The sequence below is a fragment of the Lytechinus variegatus genome, chromosome 8, assembly GCF_018143015.1.
Source record: "Lytechinus variegatus isolate NC3 chromosome 8, Lvar_3.0, whole genome shotgun sequence".
Taxonomy (NCBI): Eukaryota; Metazoa; Echinodermata; class Echinoidea; order Temnopleuroida; family Toxopneustidae; genus Lytechinus; species Lytechinus variegatus.
The window spans coordinates 15,896,714-15,924,454 of NC_054747.1; the positions used below are offsets into that span (position 1 = coordinate 15,896,714).

At 36.1% G+C, this 27,741-nt stretch overlaps 1 protein-coding gene across 1 annotated transcript in view; it reads left to right on the forward strand.

Annotated features, from left to right (window-relative positions):
* Nucleotides 1-27,741, forward strand: part of LOC121419513 — a 331,043-nt gene that overhangs the window by 24,068 nt on the left and 279,234 nt on the right. Inside the window, exon 3 of the mRNA XM_041613966.1 lies at nucleotides 7,597-7,728. Coding sequence (XP_041469900.1) covers nucleotides 7,597-7,728 — 132 coding nt within the window. The remainder of the gene's footprint in view (nucleotides 1-7,596; nucleotides 7,729-27,741) is intronic.

Genomic DNA, 27,741 nt, shown 5'->3' on the forward strand with positions numbered 1-27,741 from the left:
CCCGATCTGAACAATCTTGAGATTATTTGCAATGGAGACACAATTATAGCGCTAGTTCGTAGGATTAATCTTGAGATTGCAATCCCAAGTCAACTTGGGATTATTTGCAAAATAGCGCGCTATTTTACGAATTATTGCGCTAATTCGTCGGTGCAGACGCACTCGGGTTTATTTATTCACGGCGTCAGACCATAATGCATCAATGTCTCTCTCGAGCAGGAATCGCTCTTCTTGCGATGGCGGAGACGGGGTTTCTTGAATCTCGAGATTAATCGCGAAGAGGGCCAATCGGGCTAAAATCTCGAGATTGAGCAAACTCGGTATGGTGCAGCACCGCCTAGTATGTCTGGGATTTGAACCCTTATCCCTGTAATGAAAAGACTAGAGTTAGATCCACTAGGAGAGCGAACAGAACTTGACAAATGCTTTCTATCCTTGTTTTGAATACTCAATTCTAAGAATGAATCATTCAAGCTGTTTAAAGTCAACCTTGTTTTAGCCCCTAAATGTGATCCATGTGTCAGCAAGCCTTCTTAGGTTTAGGGAGAATTTTACGAGTCAATCATCTTTCAAAAGTGCAAGTTTTTGGCACAGGATACCCTCTTGTCTGTTAGTGAAGGGTTTCATATGTTACTGTGTTCTTTTATTTTCATAAACCTGACTTCCCACTGAGGTAGCAATCTTAAAATGAGTTTGAACACATCCAATAAAATAATTACCCAATGGTTTTAATGTATAAATTGAAAATATGGACTGAGTGATTCAGGGGAAAATGTGCATTTGTTGAAATTGGCACTTCAGCCGGGGGGGGGGGGGGGGGGGGGGGATTCATAAATCTGTTTGTATGTGTCTTTAAGAAGGACTGGTGAACCTCTTTTACATGCTAAATCCTTACCAATGAACATTTGGTGTATACCACAATAAAAAAGGGTGACTAGTCGATCGTAACTTACGAACAGCTTTATGAAACACCCACCAGGCAATAGGGTCTTTTTCAAAAAATGAATATAAGAATGAAAAACTATGAATATAAATACATAGAACAAGGCCACTATGTGTAATTGTTAGTGTTATGCAATTTATTTCATAACCTGTAAACATGTGAATATTGATGGTAAAAAATAAATCAAATTAAATCAATTCAAACAATGCACAAATCCAGTTTAAGGGGGTAAAAAACATAATTTGTCATGCATTGTAATATTGTGATTTTTTTTATAAATAATGAAAGAAGGAAATTGTAATATGATATTACAAGAAAACAAGATATTAAACAATTGCTTGAAATAGAAAGAGATGTAGGCCTATTTAGTTTGAAAAGTAAGAATTCTTACTACAATTGTCATTACCAACAAAAAGTAAGCAATGTGCTAAAAAACATTGCCATACATGTATAGAATGGCAACTATCATCAATTGAGACATGATGTAGGTGTAAATAAGTTTGGCACAAATGTCATTTCTTTCCCAGCGAAACCATGAATGACTCGCAAGAGAGGAAGAAGGTGGATTACACCGGGTTAATATGGAAACACTCTGTTCCCTGTACAGGTGTAAAACATGACATTTTTGTCCCACCTTGGTCTAGCTTTCACACAAAACAAGGATATCAATCATCAGAGGCCTGTTTCATTAAACCTGTTATAATAAGAAATGTGCAATTTCAGTTTTAAGCTACTGAAATGCTTTAATTTGATTGGCTGACAGTACATTTGTTATTATAACAAGTCTTTCTGAAACAGGAGCTTACTTAAATAGTTTGTATTCACTTGGTATACCATTGATTTGCATTACTGTTTGGTCCAACCATTACTTGGTCTCATACCCAGGGCCCCGTCTTACAAAGAGTTGCGATTAATCAGATCAATCGCAACTCTTTGTAAGACGGGCCCTGTCTATCATCTATTTTTTCTAATGCCCAGATAGCCTTATTTCGTCTGTTTATTTGGTTCATAACCAGTTTATTTTAAAGAATGGGCAGAAAATTTCAACATATGATCTTTGCTATTGGTAGTGTCCTTCTAACATCCACTTACTGTAAAGTAGGTGCTCATAATATCATAAATATGACTAAATGTAATTGAAGTAAAAATATAACTTATACTGAGAGAGAGCACTAGATCTAAATTTAAATCCTAATGGTGGGAAAATTGTTCTAAGTGGTAAAAATTGCATTTAATGACTGTGTAATAGGCTGAGTGGATATTAGACAAAATGAGTATACCCTTAGCTGAAATTAGACAAAATGGTAATTCTTGAAATTGATTTGCAAAGAGATCCAATGGTTAGTAGGTGGACTAGGATTAGACCATATGGGATAAGACCAAACTGAATGTGTGGAGAATTTAGGTGTACATGTATATGAAGCGGCGACTGCCATTTTTACAATCGATTGCAAATATGGATTCGATCGTACCACTCAACTTATTATCGATAGTTACAATCTACTTAAAAGTATATTACAATGTAGCACAATACTTAGTTCAATGTAGAATAATATTTTAATTTAGTGAAAACCATATTAATAATTCGCTTGATTTCTTATGTAATGAATAATTCATTTGTTAAGCGCATAGAGATCACCAATATTATGCGCTATATAAGTACAATATTATTATTATTATTATGCCACAGACTTCAGATAGCCTATCCTTTATCGTCTTTATGATTTATTGTGTATTATAAAACGGGTTCAAGGATGTAGCCAATGGTGAGTGCGTATTCAAGTCACGTGTTCATGCTTTAATTATGCGCAACCTTCCAGTCGTGCATTTTTCGTGCAGCACTGCATTTTTTGTGCAGCACTATGCAATTTTTGTGCAGCATTAGTTCCAATAGCACGTAAAAACTGATACGCGTTCAGTAAAAGAGGCTGGCTAGGATTTTGATGCGCTTCCTTGGGCGCGCATAGTAGATACGCCTGTGATGTCATAATTGATAGTCTTGTGATCTCTTCGTCTGTGCGATCGTACACAAGTTGGAGGGATTTGAACAAGATTTCCATGAAAAATTCATTTTGCCGACCCGTTTTATAAAACAATTAATGCACATTTTAAGATTTGTGATGTTAGTGACGATGCGAGCAACTCTCGGGCATTCACAATATTATGCAAAAGCACTCGGCGCAAGCGCCTCTTGCTTTCGCATAATTGTAAATACCCTCGAGTGTGCTGCATCGTCATAACACACTCATAAATGTGCATTAATTGTATAATGTAAAGCCTCAAGTTATCTTAGCTTTTCCATTGCAGATCGTAAATGTGTTGAGTTTTACATTTAAAGATAAATACAAGTTGTGATTGTGATAACCACCTGAAAATGAATTCGAACAGAATCCAATGAAATGACCACCCAAGTGTTTGTACGTATTATGAATAAAAACTATGTGCTAATTGCCTCTGGAAAACCATATATGTAATTGCTGATAAATCAGCAAAATTAGCATGGAATCGCGTAAAATGTCCAGGTATTTTTCCAAGCAATATTTGTGTTAGTTATCAGAATTATCGGTTTTCAGCAAAAAATTTTGTGATTTCACAAAGATGAGTTGATTTCAATGTACCAGATCTAGATCTATGATAATATTGTGGTAATCAACCTTATTGGTTTTCAGCTAAGATTTTATTATTTCACAAAGATGAGTTGATTTCAATGTACCAAATCTAGATCTATGATAATATTGCGGTAATCAACCTTGATTTTAAAAGGTTTCTCATTCAATTTCATTACTTTCTTTTACATTTAAACTCACTTCATGATTTGAACGATGATCTTCCTTACTACACTTTCTTTCAAGGCGGAAAGCTGACTCAGTTGAGCATTCCCTAGTGTATCTTCTGTCCAATTCCCCTTGTTAACCTGTGTGCATGTCATTTGACCTACACAACACAGGGTCAAGCGCTGGTGATAAATTTGTCATCCAAAACAGAGGATTTGCGTTTCACTGTTTCTTTGCTCCATGTTTTGCTACCTGACCTGGTGAATACCACTTGTATTAATAATGCAGATGATATATTGTTTCTTTGGAGGCAGAATTAGGGATTTAAAAAAATGATGGTTGATTCCCCTGCTCAAAAGTATTATCACTCAAAATTTGAATAATGCAGTTCCCCCTTTAAAAATTCTAAAAATGGGAAAAAGAAGTTTAGCCAAAATGGTTCCGGGATAGGCCTAATTACTGCCCCGTCTGTAATCCACGTCTGATTAAAAATCTTAATCTGCGTGCAGAAAGCTTTTTATGATCCCCATTGATAGGGCCTATATGTATTGAATAATGTATGGTATTGATTTTTAAAGTGATTGGTTAACATTGGCTTGACTTTAAAAAAAAATCTGAGCTAGAAGGTCACACTTGTCACCTGTGTCTGTGAAACGTTACAAAAATGAACTCGAAATAATTATTTAGTGCTTCAAAAATTGAAATATAAAGTGACCGGAAACACCATCTTAATTTCATCCCATATACTTATGTGTACTATTTAGGCGTCTATAAGACACCTATTTACAAAATTGGGATTGCCTTGTAATTTTAGCTTTTCATTCTCAATAATGGTTGTTGTTTTCAGGGTTTATTAGTTCTAATACATGATGCACTTGTACACATGTTTCATCTTGGTTTGAAATATTTTTTAAATCAGCTGCTCACAAAGTTAAACAATATCTTTAAGTTGGAGTTTTTAAACTTTTGCAGATTCATTACAACAAAATGTTTTCAGTCGGCCAATTTTCCAAAAACATTTTGGGACAGCTGTGATAATTTACTTGAATTTTGTCTTGCTTGATGATGACAGGAATAAGGATGTAGCTTGGCAGTGAATGAGTAGAGGAGTTGATAGCACATGGATCACCGAGATGAGGGGAGCATTTCATGAAGATTATGGTCAATTGCTTGTACTGACATGTGTTATAAGCTACTGAAATCATTGCATCTGATTGGCTTAGAGCAGATAAATCAGTGAAAATCACCAACAAAAGTATTTGTGAAATGCTCCCTTGGTCTTCTTGGCATTGGGGGTTTGGGATTTGAAATGGTCACCAGGGAGGATGGAATGATGAGGATGATGATTGATAACAATGTTACAGATGGGAGAGAGAGAGGGAGAGATGAGGAGAAAAGTAGTGAGAAAGTAAAACTATCAACCAGTTCATCTAATACCATTTTGCTCGTAACCAGTTGGTCTAATACTCCTTTAGGCTTTTTACACAGGATTTTCTTAACCCCGGACTATCGCTAACCCCGTACTATCCTTAACCCCGTACTATTTATTTTCCTTTTTACACATGCCAAATTGTTTTTACTAACCCCGGATAAGGAATGCTTGCTTTTTACACACGAAACTCGCTAACCCCGGACTATTGGTAGCTCATGAATATTCACGTCGCACTGAGGGGTCATTCGGGTCATATCCAAAATCGCTGACTTCTGGCCCGCGCTTCTTTTTTCATCGCCGTGATCGCTGTCATGAATATTCATTATACTTACCTCTGATTGGACAACAGGACCGGCTCTATTGCGGGGCATGAATGGGAGCGCTTAGCCCACTTTCGTTTTACACATGCGATCTTAACCCCGTACTATTGCTCTTAGCACCGCAATTGGTGGGATAACCCTGCTTTTTTGCAGGGCCAAATAATCCCGTACTATAGGTGGGGTTAGCCCACTTTGCAAAAACGCTGTGTAAAACGAAAGTGGGCTAAGCTTAACCCCGTACTATAGGTGGGGCTAAATTGCCATTTAGCCCCACCAATAGTACGGGGTTAAGGAAATTTTAGCCTGTCTAAAAAGGGTACTTTTCTCGTCATTTATTTCGCCCAATTAACACTTCGTCAAATTAGACCAAATGGCATATGGACTAAATTGCCAATGGACCATCTGGTTATTTGAAGTAATGGTGAATGGAAGAAATGGCATTAAGACTGAGTGGATTGTTGACGAACTGAAGGTAGACCAAATGATAGTAGACGAGTTGGTAATTGCATGAATTGGCATTAGACCAATTTAAAATATACCCAGGGGGGGGGGGGTACAGATACAGAGAAATAACATTGGGAGAAGAAAAAGAGAGAGAGTATGAGAGGGATGGAGAAAGATATGAACAGAAAGATAGAGAAAGAGGGGGATAGAGAGAGAGAGAAAGAGAAGAAGGTAAGAGAGCTGATGAGAGTAGAACAGAGAGATAGAAAACATAAAAGTGAAGGGAAGAGGAAGGAATGTCAAAGGGGGAGAATAGAAGGGAAAGGAAAGTGGATATTGAACTTCACTTTAATAATTTCTCAGGAATTCACTGAGACGATTTTCTGAGGAAAATCCTTTATGTTTTATGACAGACAAAATATTAAAGTAACAAAAAAGGGTTTACAAATCTGGATTTGGTCAATGTCCAACCTTGCAGCTGAAAACGAAACCACACCATGATGAAGCAAAACACATGGACGTTATTAGGACGTGAAAATGGGCCAGTGGGAATACAGGATCAGTCATGGTCATTAGATCCAGTTTTGATTAGCCTTTTCGTTCGAATAATAATAAAAAAAATGATATTCACTGTGATACCTGTTGCAAACTGTTAAAAAACCTGATTTTACAGGAAAAACAGAAGATTTTGCAGAAAGCAATGACAGAATCATTCTGTAAATTCATAAAACGGGATTTTTTCTGCAATTTAACAGAACAGGTCTGTTTAAAAAGGGGAAAAGGGTGTTTTATTCAAGGAAATTTGTAAGATTCCATACATCAAATACCAATTTCCTGTAAGATTACGCAATCTGGTTAGATTACAGGTGTTCTCGAGACTCTGCTGCAGGAGCTTCTTTTGTTTTAAGGATAAATTTTTAACAGTGTATTCTCTAGCTGTATATTCTCCAGAATCATAAAGATTTATCATCTTTTTAGAAAAGCCAAACAACAGATTTAATATTGATATATCATTTTGAACCAAATTGGTTAGTAACCGCCAAGAGGTTTCAAAGATGCACTCCTGGGGATGGAGAGTGGCACATGTAGAGGAATATCTTGCCAAAGGACATTACTGCTGCAGAGAAAATTGAACCCCAGACCTGAGGTTTGAAGTCCAGAGACCTACTGACCCACAACACTGTTTTGGTGTGCAATTAGCTTCATAATGATGAATTATGGGTTTGAATTATGACTAAATTTCATACTATTTAGTAGTTACTACTCACCAGATTTTTTTACAAACTTTTTTTTCAGCTTCTGTTTTTCTCAAAATACAAGTTATTTATCATGCTAGTACATATTCAGAGCTGCCAAGTAGTACTGATTTTCAGTATTTAGTACTGAAAATTGAGAAGAATACTGATGGTTTCATGCAAAATACTTATTTCTAAAGTTTCAGTTTATGTGTTGTCCTGTGCTATTTCCTTGGAAATACTGATTTCCTCACCAACATACTGATTTTCAGCTTTAGAAATACTGAAATGTTCTTGTTCAGGTTGGCAGCTCTGCATATTGCATATAATTTTGATGCTGAGAAAAAAACAGAAATTGAAATGAACCGAACAATATTCATTAACAAATCTTTTCAGAGAAAAGTAAACTAAATAACGAAGTTTCATTGTCCTATTTTGTACTTTTCAGCTACGTGCAGAGGAACTTGCGAAGGAGGGGGCACATGTACCGCCCCCAACAGGTGCACGAGATGTCAAAGTTCACCCATGGGCTACCAGTGTCAAAGTGGGCATCCTATGGTCGCAGGGGTCAACTACAGAGGTGAGAGGTCAATTCAAAATAAAAACATTAACTTGAAATAATTGATTAAATCGATAGGTCACCCACATCCCATAAGTTCACCCATGGGGTACTATTGACAAAGTGGTAATCTTTTGGTTGCGACGGTCCGTTATGAATGTGAGAGGTAAATTACAATTGAAACATTTATGTGAAAAATAATTGCTTAGAATAATATGTCAAAGTTCACCCATGGGATATCATTGGGTGACAGAGTGGATAGCATTCAGTTGCTAATGACGGTAAGTAAGTAGGTAGTCGAGTCAAACTTGATTTCTTTTATGTTAAGCTTAAAAGAGTTACAAATAATCTAATGATGGCAATATGTTGACTTTATTCAGCAATTTATCACTCCAGTGCCCCGTTGCTTAAAAGTCACTATTTTGGTAACTTTGCCATCCAACGGTAACTACTACCTCCCCCAGGCCAACGGCGGTAGCTACACTATTGTAGTGGGCGTACAGACAGTATTCACTGCAGTATCATTGCAAATTATAGGCAGTGTTTTTACGGAAATGAAATCGATCGATGGCCAAAACTCTTGGATAATTTACCTGCTAAAATGACTAAGGTATACATCGAGCATACCTCGAAAGAAAGAGAATGACTCGATGACACCAAGTTTTACACTTATATCATCGCGGCGGGTATCGCAGCTTCACAATGTCAGCCTTTGTTACAGTGACTGTAGGCGCTAACATGATTGACGGTGCTGTCCGTATTGAGGCCTAACGTTAGCTAGCACTAGCGAGACGTGTTGTTTTTCCCGTGAAGCAAAAAGAGAAACGTGATGAAATGTTTGCGCTGCACCCTGATTTACAGAAAAATAATCATGCCCAAGTTCTTTTGATGATTTGGGTGAGATACTTTCATGAATATAATTTTTTTGTAGGTTAACTATACATGTATTTGGGAATATATGTAATCAAAGTGAGATTACGTATAGGATTGAGTTTAGATTGAAATCTCATTTCCTCACATACTAGATTGAAAAAAAAATTATAAAAAAAATCTCGGCAAGTGTGCGTCCGGATAGTAAAGAGATCCGGATAAGGGGAGGCCGGAAAAGAGAGGTTGGACTGTACCCAAGTTTTTTGTTACTATCTGTCTTACATAATGTATGAGAAATGTGAGCACTGTAGATACTGTATCATCCATTGAAAATAGATACATTTGACTATCGACTATCGACACCTCAATGGTTATTGGTGAACAACATATGATGTACAACACGAAAAGACATACATGTCTATAAATTTGTGTCTTTGGTTAAAAATGAAATATCTAGATTTATAGACATTGTATATGCATACATATATTTACAAACTATTGAACAAACAAATTGAACATTCTTTGTACTTAAACAAAAAATCATTGATGCAGCTGCTTTGCTCCATTTTTCTGGGTAAATTAAACATGAATAAAGTACGTGACAACGAAAAAATTGTTTAGAAAAAAAATATAAAGAATAGTTGTATGTGAAATGATTTGGTTCTGAATGAAACTAGGGACCACTGATAGAGGAATCTGTCTTCGGAGATTTTAAATTATTGACCTAGGCTCTGAGTCATATTTTTACAGATTACGAAGCAATGCTCGCCTCTAACCTCTGGTGGACTGGTTCAAATACCGATCTAGACCTAGACCTATCCAAATAATAATCGAGACCCAGAAATAGCTAACAAGTGGTATTGTTGAAGAAGGGAATGCTAATAGTGCATTCAGTCATGGATCATTTGATACAATATAAAAAAAGTTTACCCAATATTGGGTAAAATGGGAACATGCATGTTTTTGTTGGGTAAATTTTACGCAATGTTGCATTGAAATTTTCCCTTCAAACATGCATTTTGCCCAATATTGGGGGGAAATTACCCAGCAAACATGCATGTTCCCTTTCTACCCAATATTGGGTAAATTTTACTCTCTGTTTTTTTAAAGTGTAGGTTTTTATTCACATCATGAATAAACATGTAGCTAAAAAGTTGATATGTCAGACAATTTCTAAATTATCAATTTTTATTAACCATGAAAACTTATAACCTATGTTTAATAAATAAATTATAATCTATTTAATGTAGAGGTATTGTGGCTCAGTGGTTAAGTCTCCGGATGTTAACTTGAACCACAATGTCTGGGCTCGAATCCCTGACAGCACTTGCGTCCTCCTCTACTTAAAACTTTAAATACTCCTGCAAAATTGTAATTACCTTAAAGTCAGTAATTATGTTTACAACAGTTACTGGACCAATGATGATTATTGAATTCTAGACAAAATTGCTAACTACCTTTTAATACTTCCACTATGTGCTAATGGGATTTTCAAGTGATAAATGTATAAAGCATAGTAGCTCCGTGTATAAAGTGACTGTAGATTAACATGTTGAAGTTTAGAGTTAAATTATCAAGTTGCAATCAACAAAGTAGTAAAAATTGATTTATTGATATTAATCTGTGATACTGGAAAATGGAATGGAAACTTACTTTTTAATACCTGTTTATCATATAGCTCTAATCTCGTCAGTGGATTAATATCTGCTGCTATGACATCATCATGTGATTAGGGTCTTAATAGTCTATGATGTATCAGTCATTTATAATGACATGTATCGACCTTCCAATATTGCCAACATGACTGACTCAGCTGGCCCCCCTTTTCATTTTCATATAGTCTTCTGATTAGAATATTATTATGAAGTATTATATGATTATGAGAAATATATAATGAAAAATATGTATTATAGTATCGATTAAAAAACCTTTTTTATTTGATTATATAATTACTTTTTTTTATAGACTTTTAGAACATTTTTAAAACTTCAAAGTTTTATAATTCCATTTAAAGAAAGAATATATGATTGATTTCTTTAATCGTTTGCTCATCACTGTATGTAATCAGTAGTAAAAATATTAGACCTACAATAATTTAAAAGTTTTAGGCTTGTGTTTTGAGGTCCTGATATACATTGTAAATAATTACTATATTGCATTTAAATAAGCCAAGATTGGACCTTTCGCTCGCTGAAAGGGTGGAACTAAATGGCACAGGGAAATAAATATTTTTTTTCAGGTTTAGCGATGTGGTGATTTGATGAGTGCTTTAAGTGTTAACACTATGAAAACTGGTATGAATTAATTTTGTGTACTGGACATAATAAGTGTAAAGCTCTTTGAGGCCAAGGTAGATTATGTGTTCAGTATAAGAATAGTTTCAAGGATCCTTTTGGACAGTTCAAAAGTTTGAAACAATAGTAGCTTGAAAAAAAGACAGGAATAGACAATTACTAAGTGACTCAAATGAAAGGATATTACTAGTGTCTTAGCAATTAGGTTCCAAATTATTACTTTATTTTGAAACTTTAATATCAATATTATTTGAAGCAATCTGCTTTTTACTCCATCAGGATTCATGTAATTATTAGCATAGAAGGTTATATAAGTGGCACATTTACCCTTTTTTTAGTTTCATCTTTGTACCTGATTCTACCATCATGCATGTAATATGATCAAATATGGCCCATATTTTCCAAACCTTAAGCCACTATTAAAAACAAAAAGTTCTTGTGAAAAGTAAATATCGGTTAACAGAATTGTTTTATGGATAAAATAAAATCATAATTCATAAAAGGAAAATCAATGCGTCCCCTTTAAATATTCATTGAAGCACCGCATTGCACTGAACCCATCAGGGTTTTTTGAGCTATGATTATATAGATATTTGAATTTCCCCTTTTCAACTATTTGCCCAAATTCCACCTGTATTTTGGATGTCTGTATTTGATCATGGTGTATTTATATAGCTTACTAGACTATGTGCCCGGATCCCTATGCTACGACTTTATCATTTGTCACCGTTGAAGTGACCCCCCCCTGTAAAAAAAAGAGAAAACAAGTGAACTTGGAATGTCAAAGCTATCATTGGCTGCCAAGGTTAAGTCTGACTAGTCTCGGTTCAAGACTGCCGAATAGTGTTGTTCAAACATTATCAGCTACATAGTGTATCATGTAGCGCAGGAAATGTTCAAAAGTCCTGCATAAATTCTTACAATGTATTTATACACAAGTGTAAACATTTCAAGTTTCTAGAGTTCTGCATGCTTATCCAAAACCGTTTGCTATGTTCACACCAGGGAAACTGAATCATTATTTTGAATGGGATATCATTGGACTGTTTGGAGTCGGTTTTGTAAGTGTGAGTGAGGCATACAGCCTGGCACACATTACACCATCTGTTGCTATCCGAAAGTTAAAGATATTGATATATTTAAATGTTATATTTAAATTTCTGAATATAAAAATTAAACTTAATAATAATAATATTCTGCATTTATACAGCGCTTAATACATCGGAACGACGTCTCTAAGCGCTTTACAGACATTATTATCCCGGTCATCGGATCCTTACATGCCCGCATACAATGTATGCACCTTCTCCACTCCCTGGGGAGCATTCCTACAAGAGTTCCAAGACTCAATTGCTAGGTATACTACATATAGGATTTCACATCTTACCGGGTACCCATTTAACACCTGGGTGGAGAGTGGCAAAGTGTGGATTGATGCCTTGCCAAAGGACTAAAATTAAACTTCCGATTTCAAGCCTGTCTGTAGAGAAAAAAATTCAATTACAAATCATTATTACATCATCAATATGCTGTGATATGAATAAAATTTTGACTTTTATCTGACCACACGGCTTACAGTAAAGCAAAATTTTGATCTTAGAATTTCTACACGTTGCATTATGCCAAACTTTGGATTAACAATTTTACTTCTTGGAATTTTTCATATTTAATACATATTACGATTTGTTAAAAAATTGTGTGGTAGTTGGATCGTGCAGTAGGCACCGGGCTTGAGGTTTGGAATGGCAGACTATTAAGCAAGGTAACTGATGTGAAGTCATTTTGAGTCAGAGAGCAGAGCTAACTCAATTGAAACCCGTGGTTTGTAAATTTGATTGAACGGTCTACTGCATTGATTACATGTAGATTAATACTCATTAACGAATCGTCTCTCAGAAGCGCACCATGTTAAAGGAGGCAAGGTCATTCTGAGAGCTGCGATTTTGTAAAGTAATGACCCAGGTGCAAAACGAAGACACTGCACTATTTGCCGTTAAAAAAAAAGAGTAAGAAAGAAAGCAGAAAGGCTGGGGGAATCATGGTAGAGACTGCATGATGAGACATTGCAGGGGCTGTTTCATAAAGCTGTTCGTAAGATTAGAGCGACTTTAAGAACGACTGGTGAACCGTTCTTATGCACTAAACCATCGCTAATGTATATACAATTTACCACAAGAAAGGACCACCAGTCGTTCTTTAAGTCGCTCTTAACTTATGAACAGCTTTATGAAACGCCCACCAGGACAGGTGGTGTTCTTCGCAGTTACTCCTCTCTATTCAGTTTGCCATAATAATCCACTCTTATTATTGGAGGCATCAACAATAGGAAGACTAGACAGAACCTTCACTCATATTTGAAAAAGTTATCTTATTCATGGGGAATTTTATAAATTTGAAACTTAAATGAAAAAAATATGATTTTTAAGTAAAAATGACAGGAGCTCCTATTAGTTTTCAAAGCAATTATTTTGAATAAGTAGATTGTATCTGGTCTTTTTTTATGAAGAGCAAATTATAAATCATTATAATCATTAATTTATAAAATTTCTGCATCATTTTTTGTTACAAGTTTACCTTCTTTATTTAATATAAACAAACAGAAATTTACATATATGGCTCATTTGCATATATGTCTCATTTGCACAGTTGACATACCATTACAAAGTCTGTGATTGTTCTACTGTCTCTTACAATACCATGTGATTTAAATTATACAGAGGCAGCATAGCTCAGTCGGTTAGAGCGCATGTTTCGGATAAGATCGTAGATCTCAACGTGAGGGGTTCGAGTCCCGCTCATGCCGAAACGCGTCTAACAAAAAATCTGATGCTATAGCATTGTGTGTTATCGTGCCTCACCACTGTATTCAGTGCAGGTGTGAATGCAGTTGGAAAACACTCCGTCCATCGGAAAGGACGCAAATGTTGGTCCCGTGTATAGGAGAGTCACAACCTATGCACGTTAAAACCAATACACTATTCGTCAAAGAGTAGGGTGTTCACCCGGTGTATTGCACCTGCCGGTCCTGGTAAGTCAAGTCAATCTTGACGTTCATATGCCATAATAATCAATATAATGATTGTGGGCATTAACGGAAAGAGAAGACACGAAAACTGATATTTGATCTTGGTTATAATCATTCTTACCTCTATCAACTATTTGAATAAGTTATATCTAAACCATAGTGTGAAATTGACCAAAGCCAAATGATTTCGGGATACCTTCCTCATCAAAACCGTGAAATTATTTTGTTTGTTTTGGGAAAATCTCTGAATAATTTCATGGATAAGGGCCAACATGGAGAATTGATTGTTTCCCCCACACTAATGGCAATCCTGGCATTATTCCTCACACCTAACCAGACTGTGCTCAGTTCTCACTACAATAACAGACAAGTTCCTGTGTCTTGTCTATGGTGTCCTTGAACTCGCCGGCACAACAGAAATGAGTCCAGTCTCAGTTCTCAAAAACAACTCCCTGTACTTTTGGTCAAAATACATCACAAGTCCTTCCCTGAAACTGAAGCTGAACAGCTTCATCGAAAATCGAGTTTGGTCGCATGTTTTGCATTGGGGGAAATGTTTATGAAATAACTGCGATCAAATTTGATTAATGTTAGTATGAAACGTCTATTAGAATCAAGAATCAATTAGTGTGTTTTTTTTAAATAGAAAACTTGTCATGTGGTCAGCCCTATCCTGTCTAGACTTAATATAATTGCATATCTTTTCTCAGTAATTTCTACGAAGTTGCGAATCTGTGTTTAAAAGAAATGTAATGTATAATTTTTTTGGAGAGACAAATTTCTGGCAATCCTTAGAAGGTATATTATGTTTGTATAGATAGTGCTACCTTATTCTGTTTAAATGGATCCATTCAACTGTTTAATTTCTATATAACACACATTTTCCTATCAGGGCATGGGAGCTATTTTTTCACTGGGGGCGCTGGATTAAATTTGACAATTAAAAAAAAGAAAAAAAGAGGAGAGAATAATGCACGCAGCACCCCAAGAAAAATCTTGTGAGTGCATTAGCACCCCCAGCTCCCCCACTTTCCAGGGCCTATACAAACAAAATAGAAAATGATGTCAATCGGCACCATCCTAAGTTAGCTCAATCTCAAGATTTTAGCCCGATCGGCCCTCTTCGCGATTAATCTTGAGATTCAAGAAACCCCGTCTCCACCATCGCAAAAAGAGCGATTCCTGCTCGAGCGAGGCATTGGTGCATTATGGTCTGATGCCGTGAATGAATAATCCCGAGTGCGTCTGCACCTACAAATTAACGTGATAATTCTTGAAATAGCGCGGTATTTTGCAAATGATCCCAAGGTGACTTGAGATTGCAATCTCGAGATTAATCGTACGAACTAGCGCGATAATTGCGTCTCATTTGCAAATAATCTCGAGATTGTTCAGATCGGGATAATTTGCCGGATCAGAAATAGCACGCTAATTTGAAAACTCGGGATGGTGCAGACGGCCCTAATCACAACGCCTTGTAGAAACAACATTTTAGATGATAGTCTAAAGTAAATCATAATATCCTTAACAAAAAAGAGTTTTGACAGGCAAGATTTAATGATTGTTGAAACATGTGAGTCATGTTGTGAAATCGTCATGAACAATTCATTATCTAATGAAGATATTAATGTAGTTTATTTTTGAAGTTTAATGTATATGTGCTCTCATTAATACATTGTTTGAAAAAGGGAGAACATTATGATATCACTGGTAATGAATGCTTCTTAGAAGGAAAAAAAACCCAAGATAATTATTGTATAAGTTGCTACTTCAAGCACCAGTTACATGTATACTGTGCCTCATCTTGGGTGATAACATGGACTTATACAGTGCATATCAAAAAAAGTTTACACTTTTACAAAATTATGTAAAATCATACATCCTGAATAAGATTTTTCCACATTTTAACATTGGTACAGATCCATTTAAGCAAATGACGATATAATTGTCAAAAAATATTTCTGCTTGAGTGAGCATCACTCACTTTTGAAAAGTTAGTGAAAAATGATTTGCGCAGAACTTTGAAATAGTTATGCGAATAAAAGTAGACCTTAATTATAAAGAACACATGGAATTTAGCTAGTAAAAATGATTTGAACATATTTTTTACCTTTTTACACTTGTTTCCTTGCCCAAAACACTTCAAAGGGTTCATTGCGCCCCACCCCTCTCCCCCACACACCAAGGCCGTCATGACGATATTTGCTTTACACTGAGCTGTGATTTACACGAAATGGCTTAGGCTTGATTTTTATTTTGTTGATCATTGTCAAGCTTGGGAAAGGTGTGGAGAAACAAGTATTAAATGAAGAACGAAATGTAAACCCTTTTTAAATGATAAAAACTTTGTGAAAAAGTGCTGGAGATGTCTGATATAAACTTTTGTTCAGAATCCGTTTTGTGCTCAAATCCAGCTGGCACAAAGAGGGTAAAGGCTGTGCTTACTAAGTGTTGAAATTTCAATTTGGGTGGCAAAATTGTTACAAAATGCTTAAAAAGTATCCGTTTTATTTCAACTGACTAAAAGTGCAAGGCAAACGTATGAGAAATGTTTCGCAGGGTAAGTTTGATTTCGCCCATTCCCCTTGACACAGCGTGAAAACAAGCATTTCTGCGAGCTTTACAAAAATGGACAGTGCTCACTCAAATGTAGCATTATGTCAAAACTTTTACCTTCATTGGATAGATGAGCCCCAAACCCAGGATTGTATGTGAAAAAATTACACATGTTTTATATTTTTTAATTTCCAGGGCTTTTTCAAAGTGTAAACTTTTTTTATATGCACTGTATATCACTTTTAGATCGAATGAATAAAGTTAAGACTTTTCAGAAAATTGATTCTAAATATAAATATAAGCACAACTTTCTCAAACTCGTATTCAAATTACTGATTTTCTGATTGTTGTGTCAATTACAATCATTTAATTTGTAAAGAAAATGTTGTTTTCAATTGATTTTATTAAAGCTGTTATCACAGACATGAATCACAAATAAAAACGCAAACCAAAAAGGTCACTATAGCTACAGATCATGGAACTTCAGACCATCATTTCTTAATGATAGTAAATAGATGAACAATGATAACACAAGCTTTGATATCATTTCTAGATCTGTGCTTGTGCCTACACTTAGAATTAGTGGTTCACGTTATCCTATGGAATGTGCAGGACATCTATATTCCATCTGGATCTGCGATCCTGAAGACGTTTTGTCTTGACCCTTTAACACCCGAGATCATGGGAAACAAATTTGGAATGAATTGTAATCGAATCGAGAGCGGGTGCTTGGTGCATGTGGCCAATTTACAGAAGGGAAATTACGCACCAGTGATTAATGTGAAGATGTCATGAACAGTGAGAAGAGATTAAGAGTGAAATCGATTGGCAGTGATTAAGAGAGGGAACTTCTGCTTCCATCATGCATAGTCTGTGCTGTATTCCACTTTTGTCTGATATGAGACCTGCATCTTATGAGAAGATGTGGGTCTGTATGAAGTTATCTTCACAGTAACAAGAGATTTCACTTTCTTCTGTATTTCTACGAACTGCAAATGAAAATATATAGGCCTTCTAGGAATCTCACAGTTCACAAACTTTTTTAGATGGCTGGTGGAAATGAGCTGTTTTAAAATGTGATTGCCTTTGAGCTGTTCGTAAGTCACACATGATTTCATGCACAAATTAACACAAGAAATTACGCACAAATTTACACAAGAAATTATACACAAATTTACACATCAGTGCACAAATTTACACACAGATTTATGCCTCTATGCACAAATTTACACATAAATTAAGACCCAAATTTACACACAAATCTACGCACAAATTTACACACAGATTTACTCATAAATTTGCTCCCAACTTGACCCACTACAAGAAATTATGTGGAGGTGCTTACACCAGCTATAAAATATAGCATGATAAGGTCACTAGTTGTTTGTTAAATCATGCATAACTTCTTAACAGCCTTATGAAACATGACTTGGATACACTCCATGGTGGACCCTTACTTCCTCAAGGGTCAAACACACTTATCTGCAAAAAATGAAGTTTTGAAAAAATAAAAAAAGACAAAAATTGGTGAAGGTGTGCTGAAAATTTTTCAGAGAAATAAGGAGTGATTTTTTGGGTGTTGTTTTTATTTTGTGACATCACAGATGAGCCGCTCCCCCATGTATATCCTGTGATCCTCTTTAAAGTGTCATTTTCTAAAAAAAAAAATTGGAAGTGATTTTATTTGTTCTGGGGATATATCATCAGATACATCATTCCATATGATACCCCCTTTTGATTTTTATGCTTTTTTTAGGTAATCATTTTCCATTAAAAATTGAAGTATACAAAATTGATAGTACATGTTAACTTGGATGAGCTGCTAGCATGTGTGATGTAATAAATAAAAAAAGCTAAAAAACTCATAACTCTCTTATTCTTTCATGAATTTTCATCTAACCACCCTAAATATTTTTCTCTTATTTTCTGTCGTGATTAAAACCAACTTTTCATCAGGGTTAATTTCCCCTTTAAAAGAGGAGAGCACTCTGTGTTGTGTTTTATTTTGTGTTTGTGTTATGATTTGCGGTTGTTGCCTCAGAAATGAGTCAGGGAGCACATTTTAGAAAGTAAAGTGAGACTGTCAGTTACATGCTTTTGAGGAAATATTGCCAGAGTACGTGGGAAGGAAATAAAACACACAAAAAAAGGATGAAAATTAGAAGGGACAAAATTCAATGGAAAGGGCCTAATGATTTTCAAAACTGATTGTAATGAGTTTGTGTGATGAATTTTACTCGTATGATGTATTGAAAAAATATGAGTCGTTCAAACAGATTGAGAAAAGTCTATTCCTTTACCAAATAAATTTCTGCTTGTTGCCCCTCCCCCCTGGGCCTATGAAAAGTACCGTCCTGTATATTAGAGCAACTTTTTCCACTTGAAAATACATGTAGGAATCTATTTTGTTGTTGTTGCATATTTATGGTATGTATTGTAGTTTTAAGAGTTGTGGTTGTGTGGGCACTTACCAGGAGCACCAGGAAATATATTTTTTTTTTCGGCATAATCTTGGGCAAAAATGTGTCTACTATAAAAGTAACTAACTCTTGATTTTGTGCAGTGTTTTCTTGCTGTCATTTTCTGAGCCAAATACCATTAACAATATAGCCTTAATAAGTCGATAAACAAATCCCTTATCAATTACTATACCAGTGGCTGCGAACAATTGAATTCTTCAAAATTTGAAACATTTGGGTCAGGCTGTCAACTCCATCTTCTCTCTGGAGACATCCAAGTTTGGGCTCACTTACCAATAGGAAGGTATTACTCACTGCACTAAATCTCTAGCCTTCGAAATATTCACGTTATCCTCTTTCTAACGAGGAAAAAAAATTGTTGTACTCATATTTAATATACACATGGTTTTCAATTGAAATTTTTAACTTATCGTTTCGCATCAATCAATTCGAACTGGCAGTATAGATAAGTGAATACATTTCACAAATCTGCAAAATAGACCTGACACTGAACTACGAGATATTGTGGACTTGTAGTAGGTCCATGGTCAGATCAAGCATTGATCCAGGGGGAGGGGAGGGGGAAGGTGTGGTGGGGGGAGGGGGAAGGGGGTATTGAGCACATGCTCCCCAAAGTTGAAGACTGGCATGTGGTACCAACACCCCTTCTGGTCCTGCCCTTTTGGATGTGAGGATTGGAAACTCTTTATTTCTCTTCTAATTTATTTTTAATAAAAAAACTGAAATTGCCCCGTATTTGTAAATTCGTTTTGCCCATTATCTCACCAATTTTGAAATCCTAGATATTCCATGAATCATATTACCAGATGTAAAGAGTTTAGCCCTATGTTTTGTAAAAAAAAGATCTTGGTGTGAACAGCCCAATCTTCCCTCACATGTGTTCTGAGGAGCATGGCCCAAGTTCTGCTCTCATTTGTCAATGCCATTTTGATTTTCGAGGAAACTGTTGTTTAGAGGCGAAGGCTGATGCGGTTAAAAAGAGAGGTAGGATATTTAGCTTCTCGTTTCTCTGGCATCCTTTCCTCATGAAAGGAAAGAAATTTGGTGAATCATAAAAAACTTCTGTAATTCTTTCCCCTTAAGATGTAAAACAGGATTTGGTTTCATTCACCTCAAAATAAAGAATGGGTTGAATGAATCTTGTAAAAGATTTGTGGGAAATTCAAAATTGGAGGGAAATCACCACAACTTCTTCATTCGTGTGATCCAGATATCTTGTGCTATAAAATTGAACCTATGCAGAATTTAAAAAAAATGCATAATTCCCAGTGTTAATTTGCCAACCACAACTTCGTGTCTACATGTGAGATACTCGAAAAATAAAAGTGTTTGAAGAACATCAGTTAAGAATCAACCTGACGTTGGTATTGTTTAAATGCCTATATGGTGTTGGACCTAAGCCTATTTGGTGCAATTTCAACACTTTCCTTGTGTGTTCCGGTATAGAAGCTGGGCTGGTATCAAAATATCTGTGGCGGTAGACAAGTGTTGAAATAATGCCAGTTTAGAATCAAACTACTCTTTAACACTGACTGCATGGTGTTTAAACGTCTATATGGTATTAGCCCAAAGCCAAAATGGTACCGTTTCAACACTTCTGTGGTGTTAACTTGTAAGACACTGGATTGATGTTAATCATTAATGGCATTTCTGCAGTGTCCGGTCTTAGAAAACATACTACTTAGATTATCTGAACACACGAGACAGGTGACAGCGGTGGGATGTAATGGAAGGAAAGCATCGCAGCTGCAGCTGTGTGCTAAACAGCCATGGCAACGCAGCTTCATAGGAGATCCTTTCCTCATGGCCAGCATGATATCTCTATATAATATTAGGATAGACTCAAGGGTCCTCACTTTTGTTTACAAACTCAAGGTAGCTTTTCATCTGTCAAAATCATTTCCAGTTTTAAAGCGAAGTTGGAATGCTATGTTGAGGTAAAGATGTAAAGACCTAAAGACCCAGTTCACATCCACTTTCTGAATCTGGATCACACTGAATCGGTTTAAATGTGTGACTGTACGTTGAAGCATTTCCAGTTTTAAAGCAAAGTTGGAAAAATCATGTTGAATTTAAGACCCAGCACACATTCAGTCAGCTTCTTAAGCTGGATTTCACTGAATTGGTTAGTTGTGCGACTTGATGATTGTAAATCCATAGCCTTTGTTTACAAAGTGAAGGTAGCTTTTCATCTGTCAAAAGCATTTCCAGTTTTAAAGCAAAGTTGGATTGCCATGTTGAACTGTAGACCATGTTCACTTTTGTTTTCCCCACTAAATAAGTTGTCACTGGATGCTCCAAGCAAAATGGAAAGCGATCAAATAAAACAGGCCCAGAACCCGCAAGACAAAATTGCAATTAGGGAAGCATTTCACAAAAGATATGAACAATGATTTTCACCTTTGCTGTTATTGAAAGCTACAGAAAACTGTGCATTTGTTTGGCTCGGAGCAAGTTTGTTGACCATTCATTTTGTGAAACACTCTGGTTTTCAAGATCACTTTGCTCAGTTCACAGAGTAAAACAAATCATATCTAAGCCTTATTTCATATGAAGACACTGTCTTTTTATTTCAATGTTGCTAAATTTTTTAGGATCTCCAGGCAAGCTTCAAAATTCAAACCACACACATAGAGAGAAAATTCATTGCTTTCAGAAAAATCTTCTCGCCCAACATCTGTGTTGCACATGTTAAGAATAGAAAATATGTCTTGTTTGAAAAACGGAACAACCTGTTTGTAGTCTACAGGAATGTCTAGGTTTCATTTCACAAAAAAAAGATATGAAAATAATAGTTTGAAGAAAATCTATCAGAGGACATGAAATGTAGAATGCTGCCAATTTTGGGATAAGACAATGAACTTCAGGGGCCTGTTTCATCAAGAATTTTGATAACAAATAATGCACAATTATATAACAAATTTACTCTCAGCCAATCAGATTGAATGATTTTAGTAGCTTTTAACTGTTGTTGCAATTTTGTTATTGTAAAAAGTTTTATCAAACTGGCCCCCTTAACTTTATCTCTTTTTGAGGTATGATTGCACAATACAAGGGTTTAGTTGAGGACATGCTTCACAGCCATGCTCATCACTATATGTTACTCCATTTGGACAGGGTTCTAGCTATATACATAGTTGCCTTTGATGAAATCGACTTGCATAGACGATAGATGAGAATAGGGCTTGAACCTTGAACCTCTGCTTCAGTTTGTAACTTCCCCACACAGCCTGGATTACAGATGCATGCCATATGATGCCTGTTTGTGGCATGAATGCAAGAAAACCAAACTATGGTTGATATGATCAACATTGCCTTTCAAAATGGTTCCTGAATTTTCGCTCAATGTGCTCTTTGCCCCCTTCCTTTTTAAGATTTAATATTGATTATTTTTTCTAAATTATCCCGCAGTATTCATCTTAAATCCATTTATTTTCCACCTCTTCTGTCCAATACAACATCAGTTTTATGTTTATAGTACAGCCTTGTCACTGTGAGCTAAAGAACAAGGTCCACATGAGCAAAGGTTGCTCCCAGCAGGTTAGCAAGGCTCTGTAGCTAGAGCATGCTGGGATAGACGCTGTGGGTTATGCAGACATCCATGTGGGGGAACTCAACCTGTTGATGTAAAAAGTATGTTCCAGGCATTTAATCTTTAATTGCTTATCAAGAACATTTTGGTTATAACAAGAACATGACCGGGAAGTCTGTCCTATTTTAAAAGAACTAAATTGAATTGAGTCGAATCTAGTTTCAAGACATAGGATAACATTGATTTGGCAAATTGAAACTGTGAGGTACAAGTTCACTGTGTCTGTGATAAGTCTACAAAATGAAAGGATTTGCACCTGCAAATCAATATTTAGCACCACAAAAATTAGAGCTGTATAATGCCCTGTACTTATGTTACAATTATTGTCCCTTGCACAGAAATTAAAGGATGATTTCCAGTGTCTATACACATTGGATTTCTTTCTTCCTCAGTGTTTTTAGATACATAGCAATACATATAATTATATATGGATATGTGATATCTTGTAATTGCCTTTATTTTTACAAAACACAACTCATGTTGATTGATAGTTAGAGCTGTTTTCATCGTTAATCATAGAAGTTATCGAAGAGTTGGTAAGTTCGGTTTAGACTAGTCTAGAAGCTAGTTGGAAATATGAGGTTGGAGTTCCCTTTTGAAAATATGAAATCTTTGATTTGACGGGTTAAAGCAGGCAAAGTGCAAATGAGTACAAGCTGGAAGCAAATCTGAGGGCTTTCATATGAGATCTTAAGCTACAAGCCTGATACTTGATATTGAGAAACATAATTTGAATTATATTTTTGTTAGACCTAGATCTCAAATGCCAAAAAAGTGAAAGCATGGTTTAGATAATAGTTCAACTAAGAACTATGAAAGAACTTATGATATGAGAGTGGTACTAGAGAGGTTTGCCAGTATTTGGTCTTGATAAAGCACTTTTCCTCATTACCAAGGTCCCTCAGAGAGGACTATAAGCTGTTAGTCCTCTGGTTGCTTACCTTGAAGCATAAGGCTCTCTTGTCAAATTGGTAGTTAGTTCAATTAACCACTACCATCATTGCAGGGATTATTGTCCGTTGCCAATGTACAACACCTTTATTCTATATAATAGTATCTAGCAGTATAGGAACCTTGTGAAAGACCCACTGAGAGAATATCTCAGAGATATTTTTGGGTGGAAAATACCCACAACAACGAACAAACAACAACAATACCAACAAGAATAACAACAGCAATAACATCCACAAGAGCAACAATAGCCACAACAAGAACAATAATAGGCAGCAACACAACCCAAACAACAACAATGTCAACAGGAACAACAATGAATACAACAACTAAAGGAGCAGCAACAACAGCAACTATGATAACAACAACAACTACAACAACATCAGAAACAACTACAGCATCAACAACAATCACCGCCACCAGAAAATGAAAAAAGCCACGTGTGTGAAAAGTGTTGCTTTCTTTGATTTACACTTGAACTAGCCCGCTCTCAGGAAGCCTTCATCAGGGTTCTGATGACTGGAGAGGAAATGAAGGGATGAATGGGCGACAAGAGAAAAGAAGAATCAAAAGACTTAGCACAATAATGACTGGTTTTAACACTAGATCCGTTTATACACACAGAATAGATGATGGAGGAGTCTGTAGTCTGCTAGTTCAGACCCACTTCTACCCGAAGTTGATGACTTGATGTTTGTAGACTAGACCCAGGTGCCCAAACAAAATTTATGCTTGTATTTTGTTGGACAGGTGTCTATTAAGAATTGATAGTTTTACAAGTTCATAATCAGTTGTGATATGTTGGAAACGACATTTTGTAATGATAGCAACCATTATAATGAAAATGATGATGACGATCATGATGGTGATGTAGGGTGTTAATGTTATGCACCTTTCCACATGAGGTACTCAAGGTGCACCTATAAGTATATTACCCCAGCTTTTTTAGGCTTCTGATTCTAGTGCTCACAGTTTTTAAGCAATCTTTTCATGTTGTTACCCTTTTACTGTAATTATTTTCTATAAAAGAAATTGAGCCATGGCTTGGATTCGAACCCACAATCCCCTATTTCAGAGTATGGAGACTAATTCACTGAGCCACAAATGCTCCATTTAATCGTATAATAACAGTCTCCATACATTTTTTTATATTTGTGTGTGTCTGTTCGTAGAAGAGACTTTGTGGGTGTCAAGTTAGATTAGATTTGTCTGTGGTTACCAACCCAAAGAATACTCTTGTTTCTCATCCACTGGATATAAACCAATGAAAATCATTGCATTTCATATGTTTGACTAGAAATCAAGTTAAAAACAAATTATGTTATAATCTGAGAGTCAAGATGCTTTAGTCTTTTTGGATAGTGTTTGTTCCTAGTTTGTGGTCATCAGTAAAGTTCAAGTTCAGTTGAAAGGCCACCTCGCACTCTCTGATCGATGCGTTTCAATTTTGGCATTAACTTGCATTTTTGTGTTAAAGGGTTCATCGGTAGGGGAAGAAATAGGGTTTGGGTTCTTTAGCAATCTTGTCTATTTAGAATAAATGAGTACATATTACAATATTGAGTTATGTTGAATGTGTTATAATTGCATCAACGGGAGGGGGCAGGGCTTGACATGAGTCGTTGCCCGGTACAACCTATATTTGAGAGTTGGGCCACCGAAATTCTTTAAAAGCCCAGACTTGGCAGCCCAGTTGGGCAACCAAGGTTTTGATAAATTGTATTACCTTCTATTGTTTTAGGGCCACCAAATTTGCTTTGCAGGCCACCAAATATATTACATTAATGAATTTGGTAAACCGATTGGGCTACCAAGAAATAAGATCAGTGTGGAGGCGGCGGGGAGAACTAATACCACAAATGTAAATCTTACACTGGTGTGAAATACTCTTACTGGTGTAGCTCTGATTTCCTGTTATAACAGATTTTAGTGTGGACATCAGAGTAGTTTCAGAGTAGTGGCCGGAGTAGTTGCAAGTTCCCCAGTTTGTGTGGGGCTGAGTAATATTATTTTAAGTTTAAACCAGAGTGCAGAATACGGGCCAATGTCTCCTGGCTTTCGCATGAACATCGCTATCATCTCAGGGTAGTTGAAGTTACCCTGTCTGTAAGGGGTGAGTGGTGATTGTTTCCTCACAAGGCACCGATGAACGTGATAAATTTCACATTTCGGATGTGTAACCAAACCACAAGATCTATTGTGGAGGAGGATCGGAGATGACTTAAAGGACAACTCCACCTTAGCAAAAAGATGATGTTAAGAAAAATCCAACAAGCTTTAACACTGAAAATTTCATCGAAATTGGATGTGAAATAAGAAAGTTATGACATTAAGTTTATGCACATCCCTGTCGGTATGCAAATTAGGAGACTTTATTGTCAATTCTGTTAAAAAATGAAATATTGTATTATTCAAACAATTAAGAACAAAAGAAATTGTGAGGGACATCATCATCTGTTTCATTTGCATGCTACTGAGCTGTGCATATCACTATTTTGTGAAAAATAAGCAAAACTTTAAAATGTCATAACTTTCTTATTTTTCATCCGATTTTGATGAAATTTTCAGCATTATGCTTGTTTGATTTTTACCTATTTATTCATATCAACATTTTTCTAGGGTGGACTTGACCTTAAAAAAAATGATATCAAGTGTGATGATAGCCTGTATTTGGTTGTGAATAGTAAGACCTATTTCTTCCCCATTGATAGTGATAATCATATTGATGATGATAATGATGATAATCAAAGTGATGATAATGATAAAAAAAATACATTTATGTTGAATGAAAACCAAAGTGTTATTCTGACTTGAACTGGGAAAATTATGTTTACACATGTGTTTTGTGTTGATCTTTGCAAGCTGTTCGACCAAACTTAGGATTATTTTCCCTCTTTTCTGGAAGTTCGCTTCAATGTCTTTGGCATACAGGATATCTGGGTATTAGCACCTCAAAATATTTGAACGGCTGGTATTCGGAACTTGGGAATTCAAACCCTGGCCTGAAATTTATGGTGGTGATTTTTTTTTACCTGATTGCTGCATGAATGCTTATATGCAACCAACCAGAGGACCGACGGCTTAAGATCCTCTTGGAGGGACCTGGTGATGAGGGTAAATGCCTTACCTAGGGGCACTAGCGCACCAAGTGGGATTTGAACCCAGGTCACCAGTTTCATTCAAACCTGGCCTGAAATTTATGGTGGTGATTTTTTTTTACCTGATTGCTGCATGAATGCTTATATGCAACCAACCAGAGGACCGACGGCTTAAGATCCTCTTGGAGGGACCTGGTGATGAGGATAAATGCCTTACCTAGGGGCACTAGCGCACCAAGTGGGATTTGAACCCAGGTCACCAGAATCCGAATACGACTGAGCTATCGTGCCTCCCTGAATTGAGAGTTATCCAACGATTGCCAGTAATAATAGAAGTCTCTCTCAATATAAGTTTGAATACCAGCTCATACGACATTCATACACTTGTTTACTCTCATAGATTGATATCTGAAATAGTTTTCTCCTCTACATAAGCATGTTGGAAAGAACACGGTAAACGGAAGAAACGCAATGTAAACCAATTTTATATTTTCTTTTCAGAAAATCTCCTCTAGCACAATTCTCATTTAGCGTCCATGTTCTTTTCGGTCCTATTTCATATTTTCATTCCAGCATTCTGTTCATTCTTGAAATTTTACTCTGAAGGCCGGATTAAACCGGGAAGGAATCGGCTGCGAATCCATCTGAATATGTGTATTCGGGAGTATTTTGTTCTCCCTCCACGAATGCATAAAAATTCAGGAAGGTTCAGAAATTCAGAAACATTCAAATCCACCAAAGCCACCCGAATTAGGCCGAATTCGACTAGAATTGGTCCGAATTTATTCAGGAGAATTTGGTTTAACCCTGGATTGATGACATGCATGTCCAAAAATTTTAGTGTGTCAATTTTTCTTTTGATTGGTGACACAATGAACTTACAAACAACTTTTTGAAACATCAACCCAAGTACAGATTTTGTTTTCAATGATAGTGCACTCACTTTCACATACTATGACATCATGTTTCTTTCATGATTATTACGAGGAGTTGTGTACCCTTGATTGGCATTCAATGGAGGAAGTTATTATGACTTCCTTTACAGACATTGCCTTCGAAAGGTCCCCTCCTTCGTTTTTAATCTAGACCAGAAAAATAGTTTCCCCTCATTTAAATCATTAAATGTTGAACTTGATTGGTTAAACACTTTACATGGCAATGGAATGAA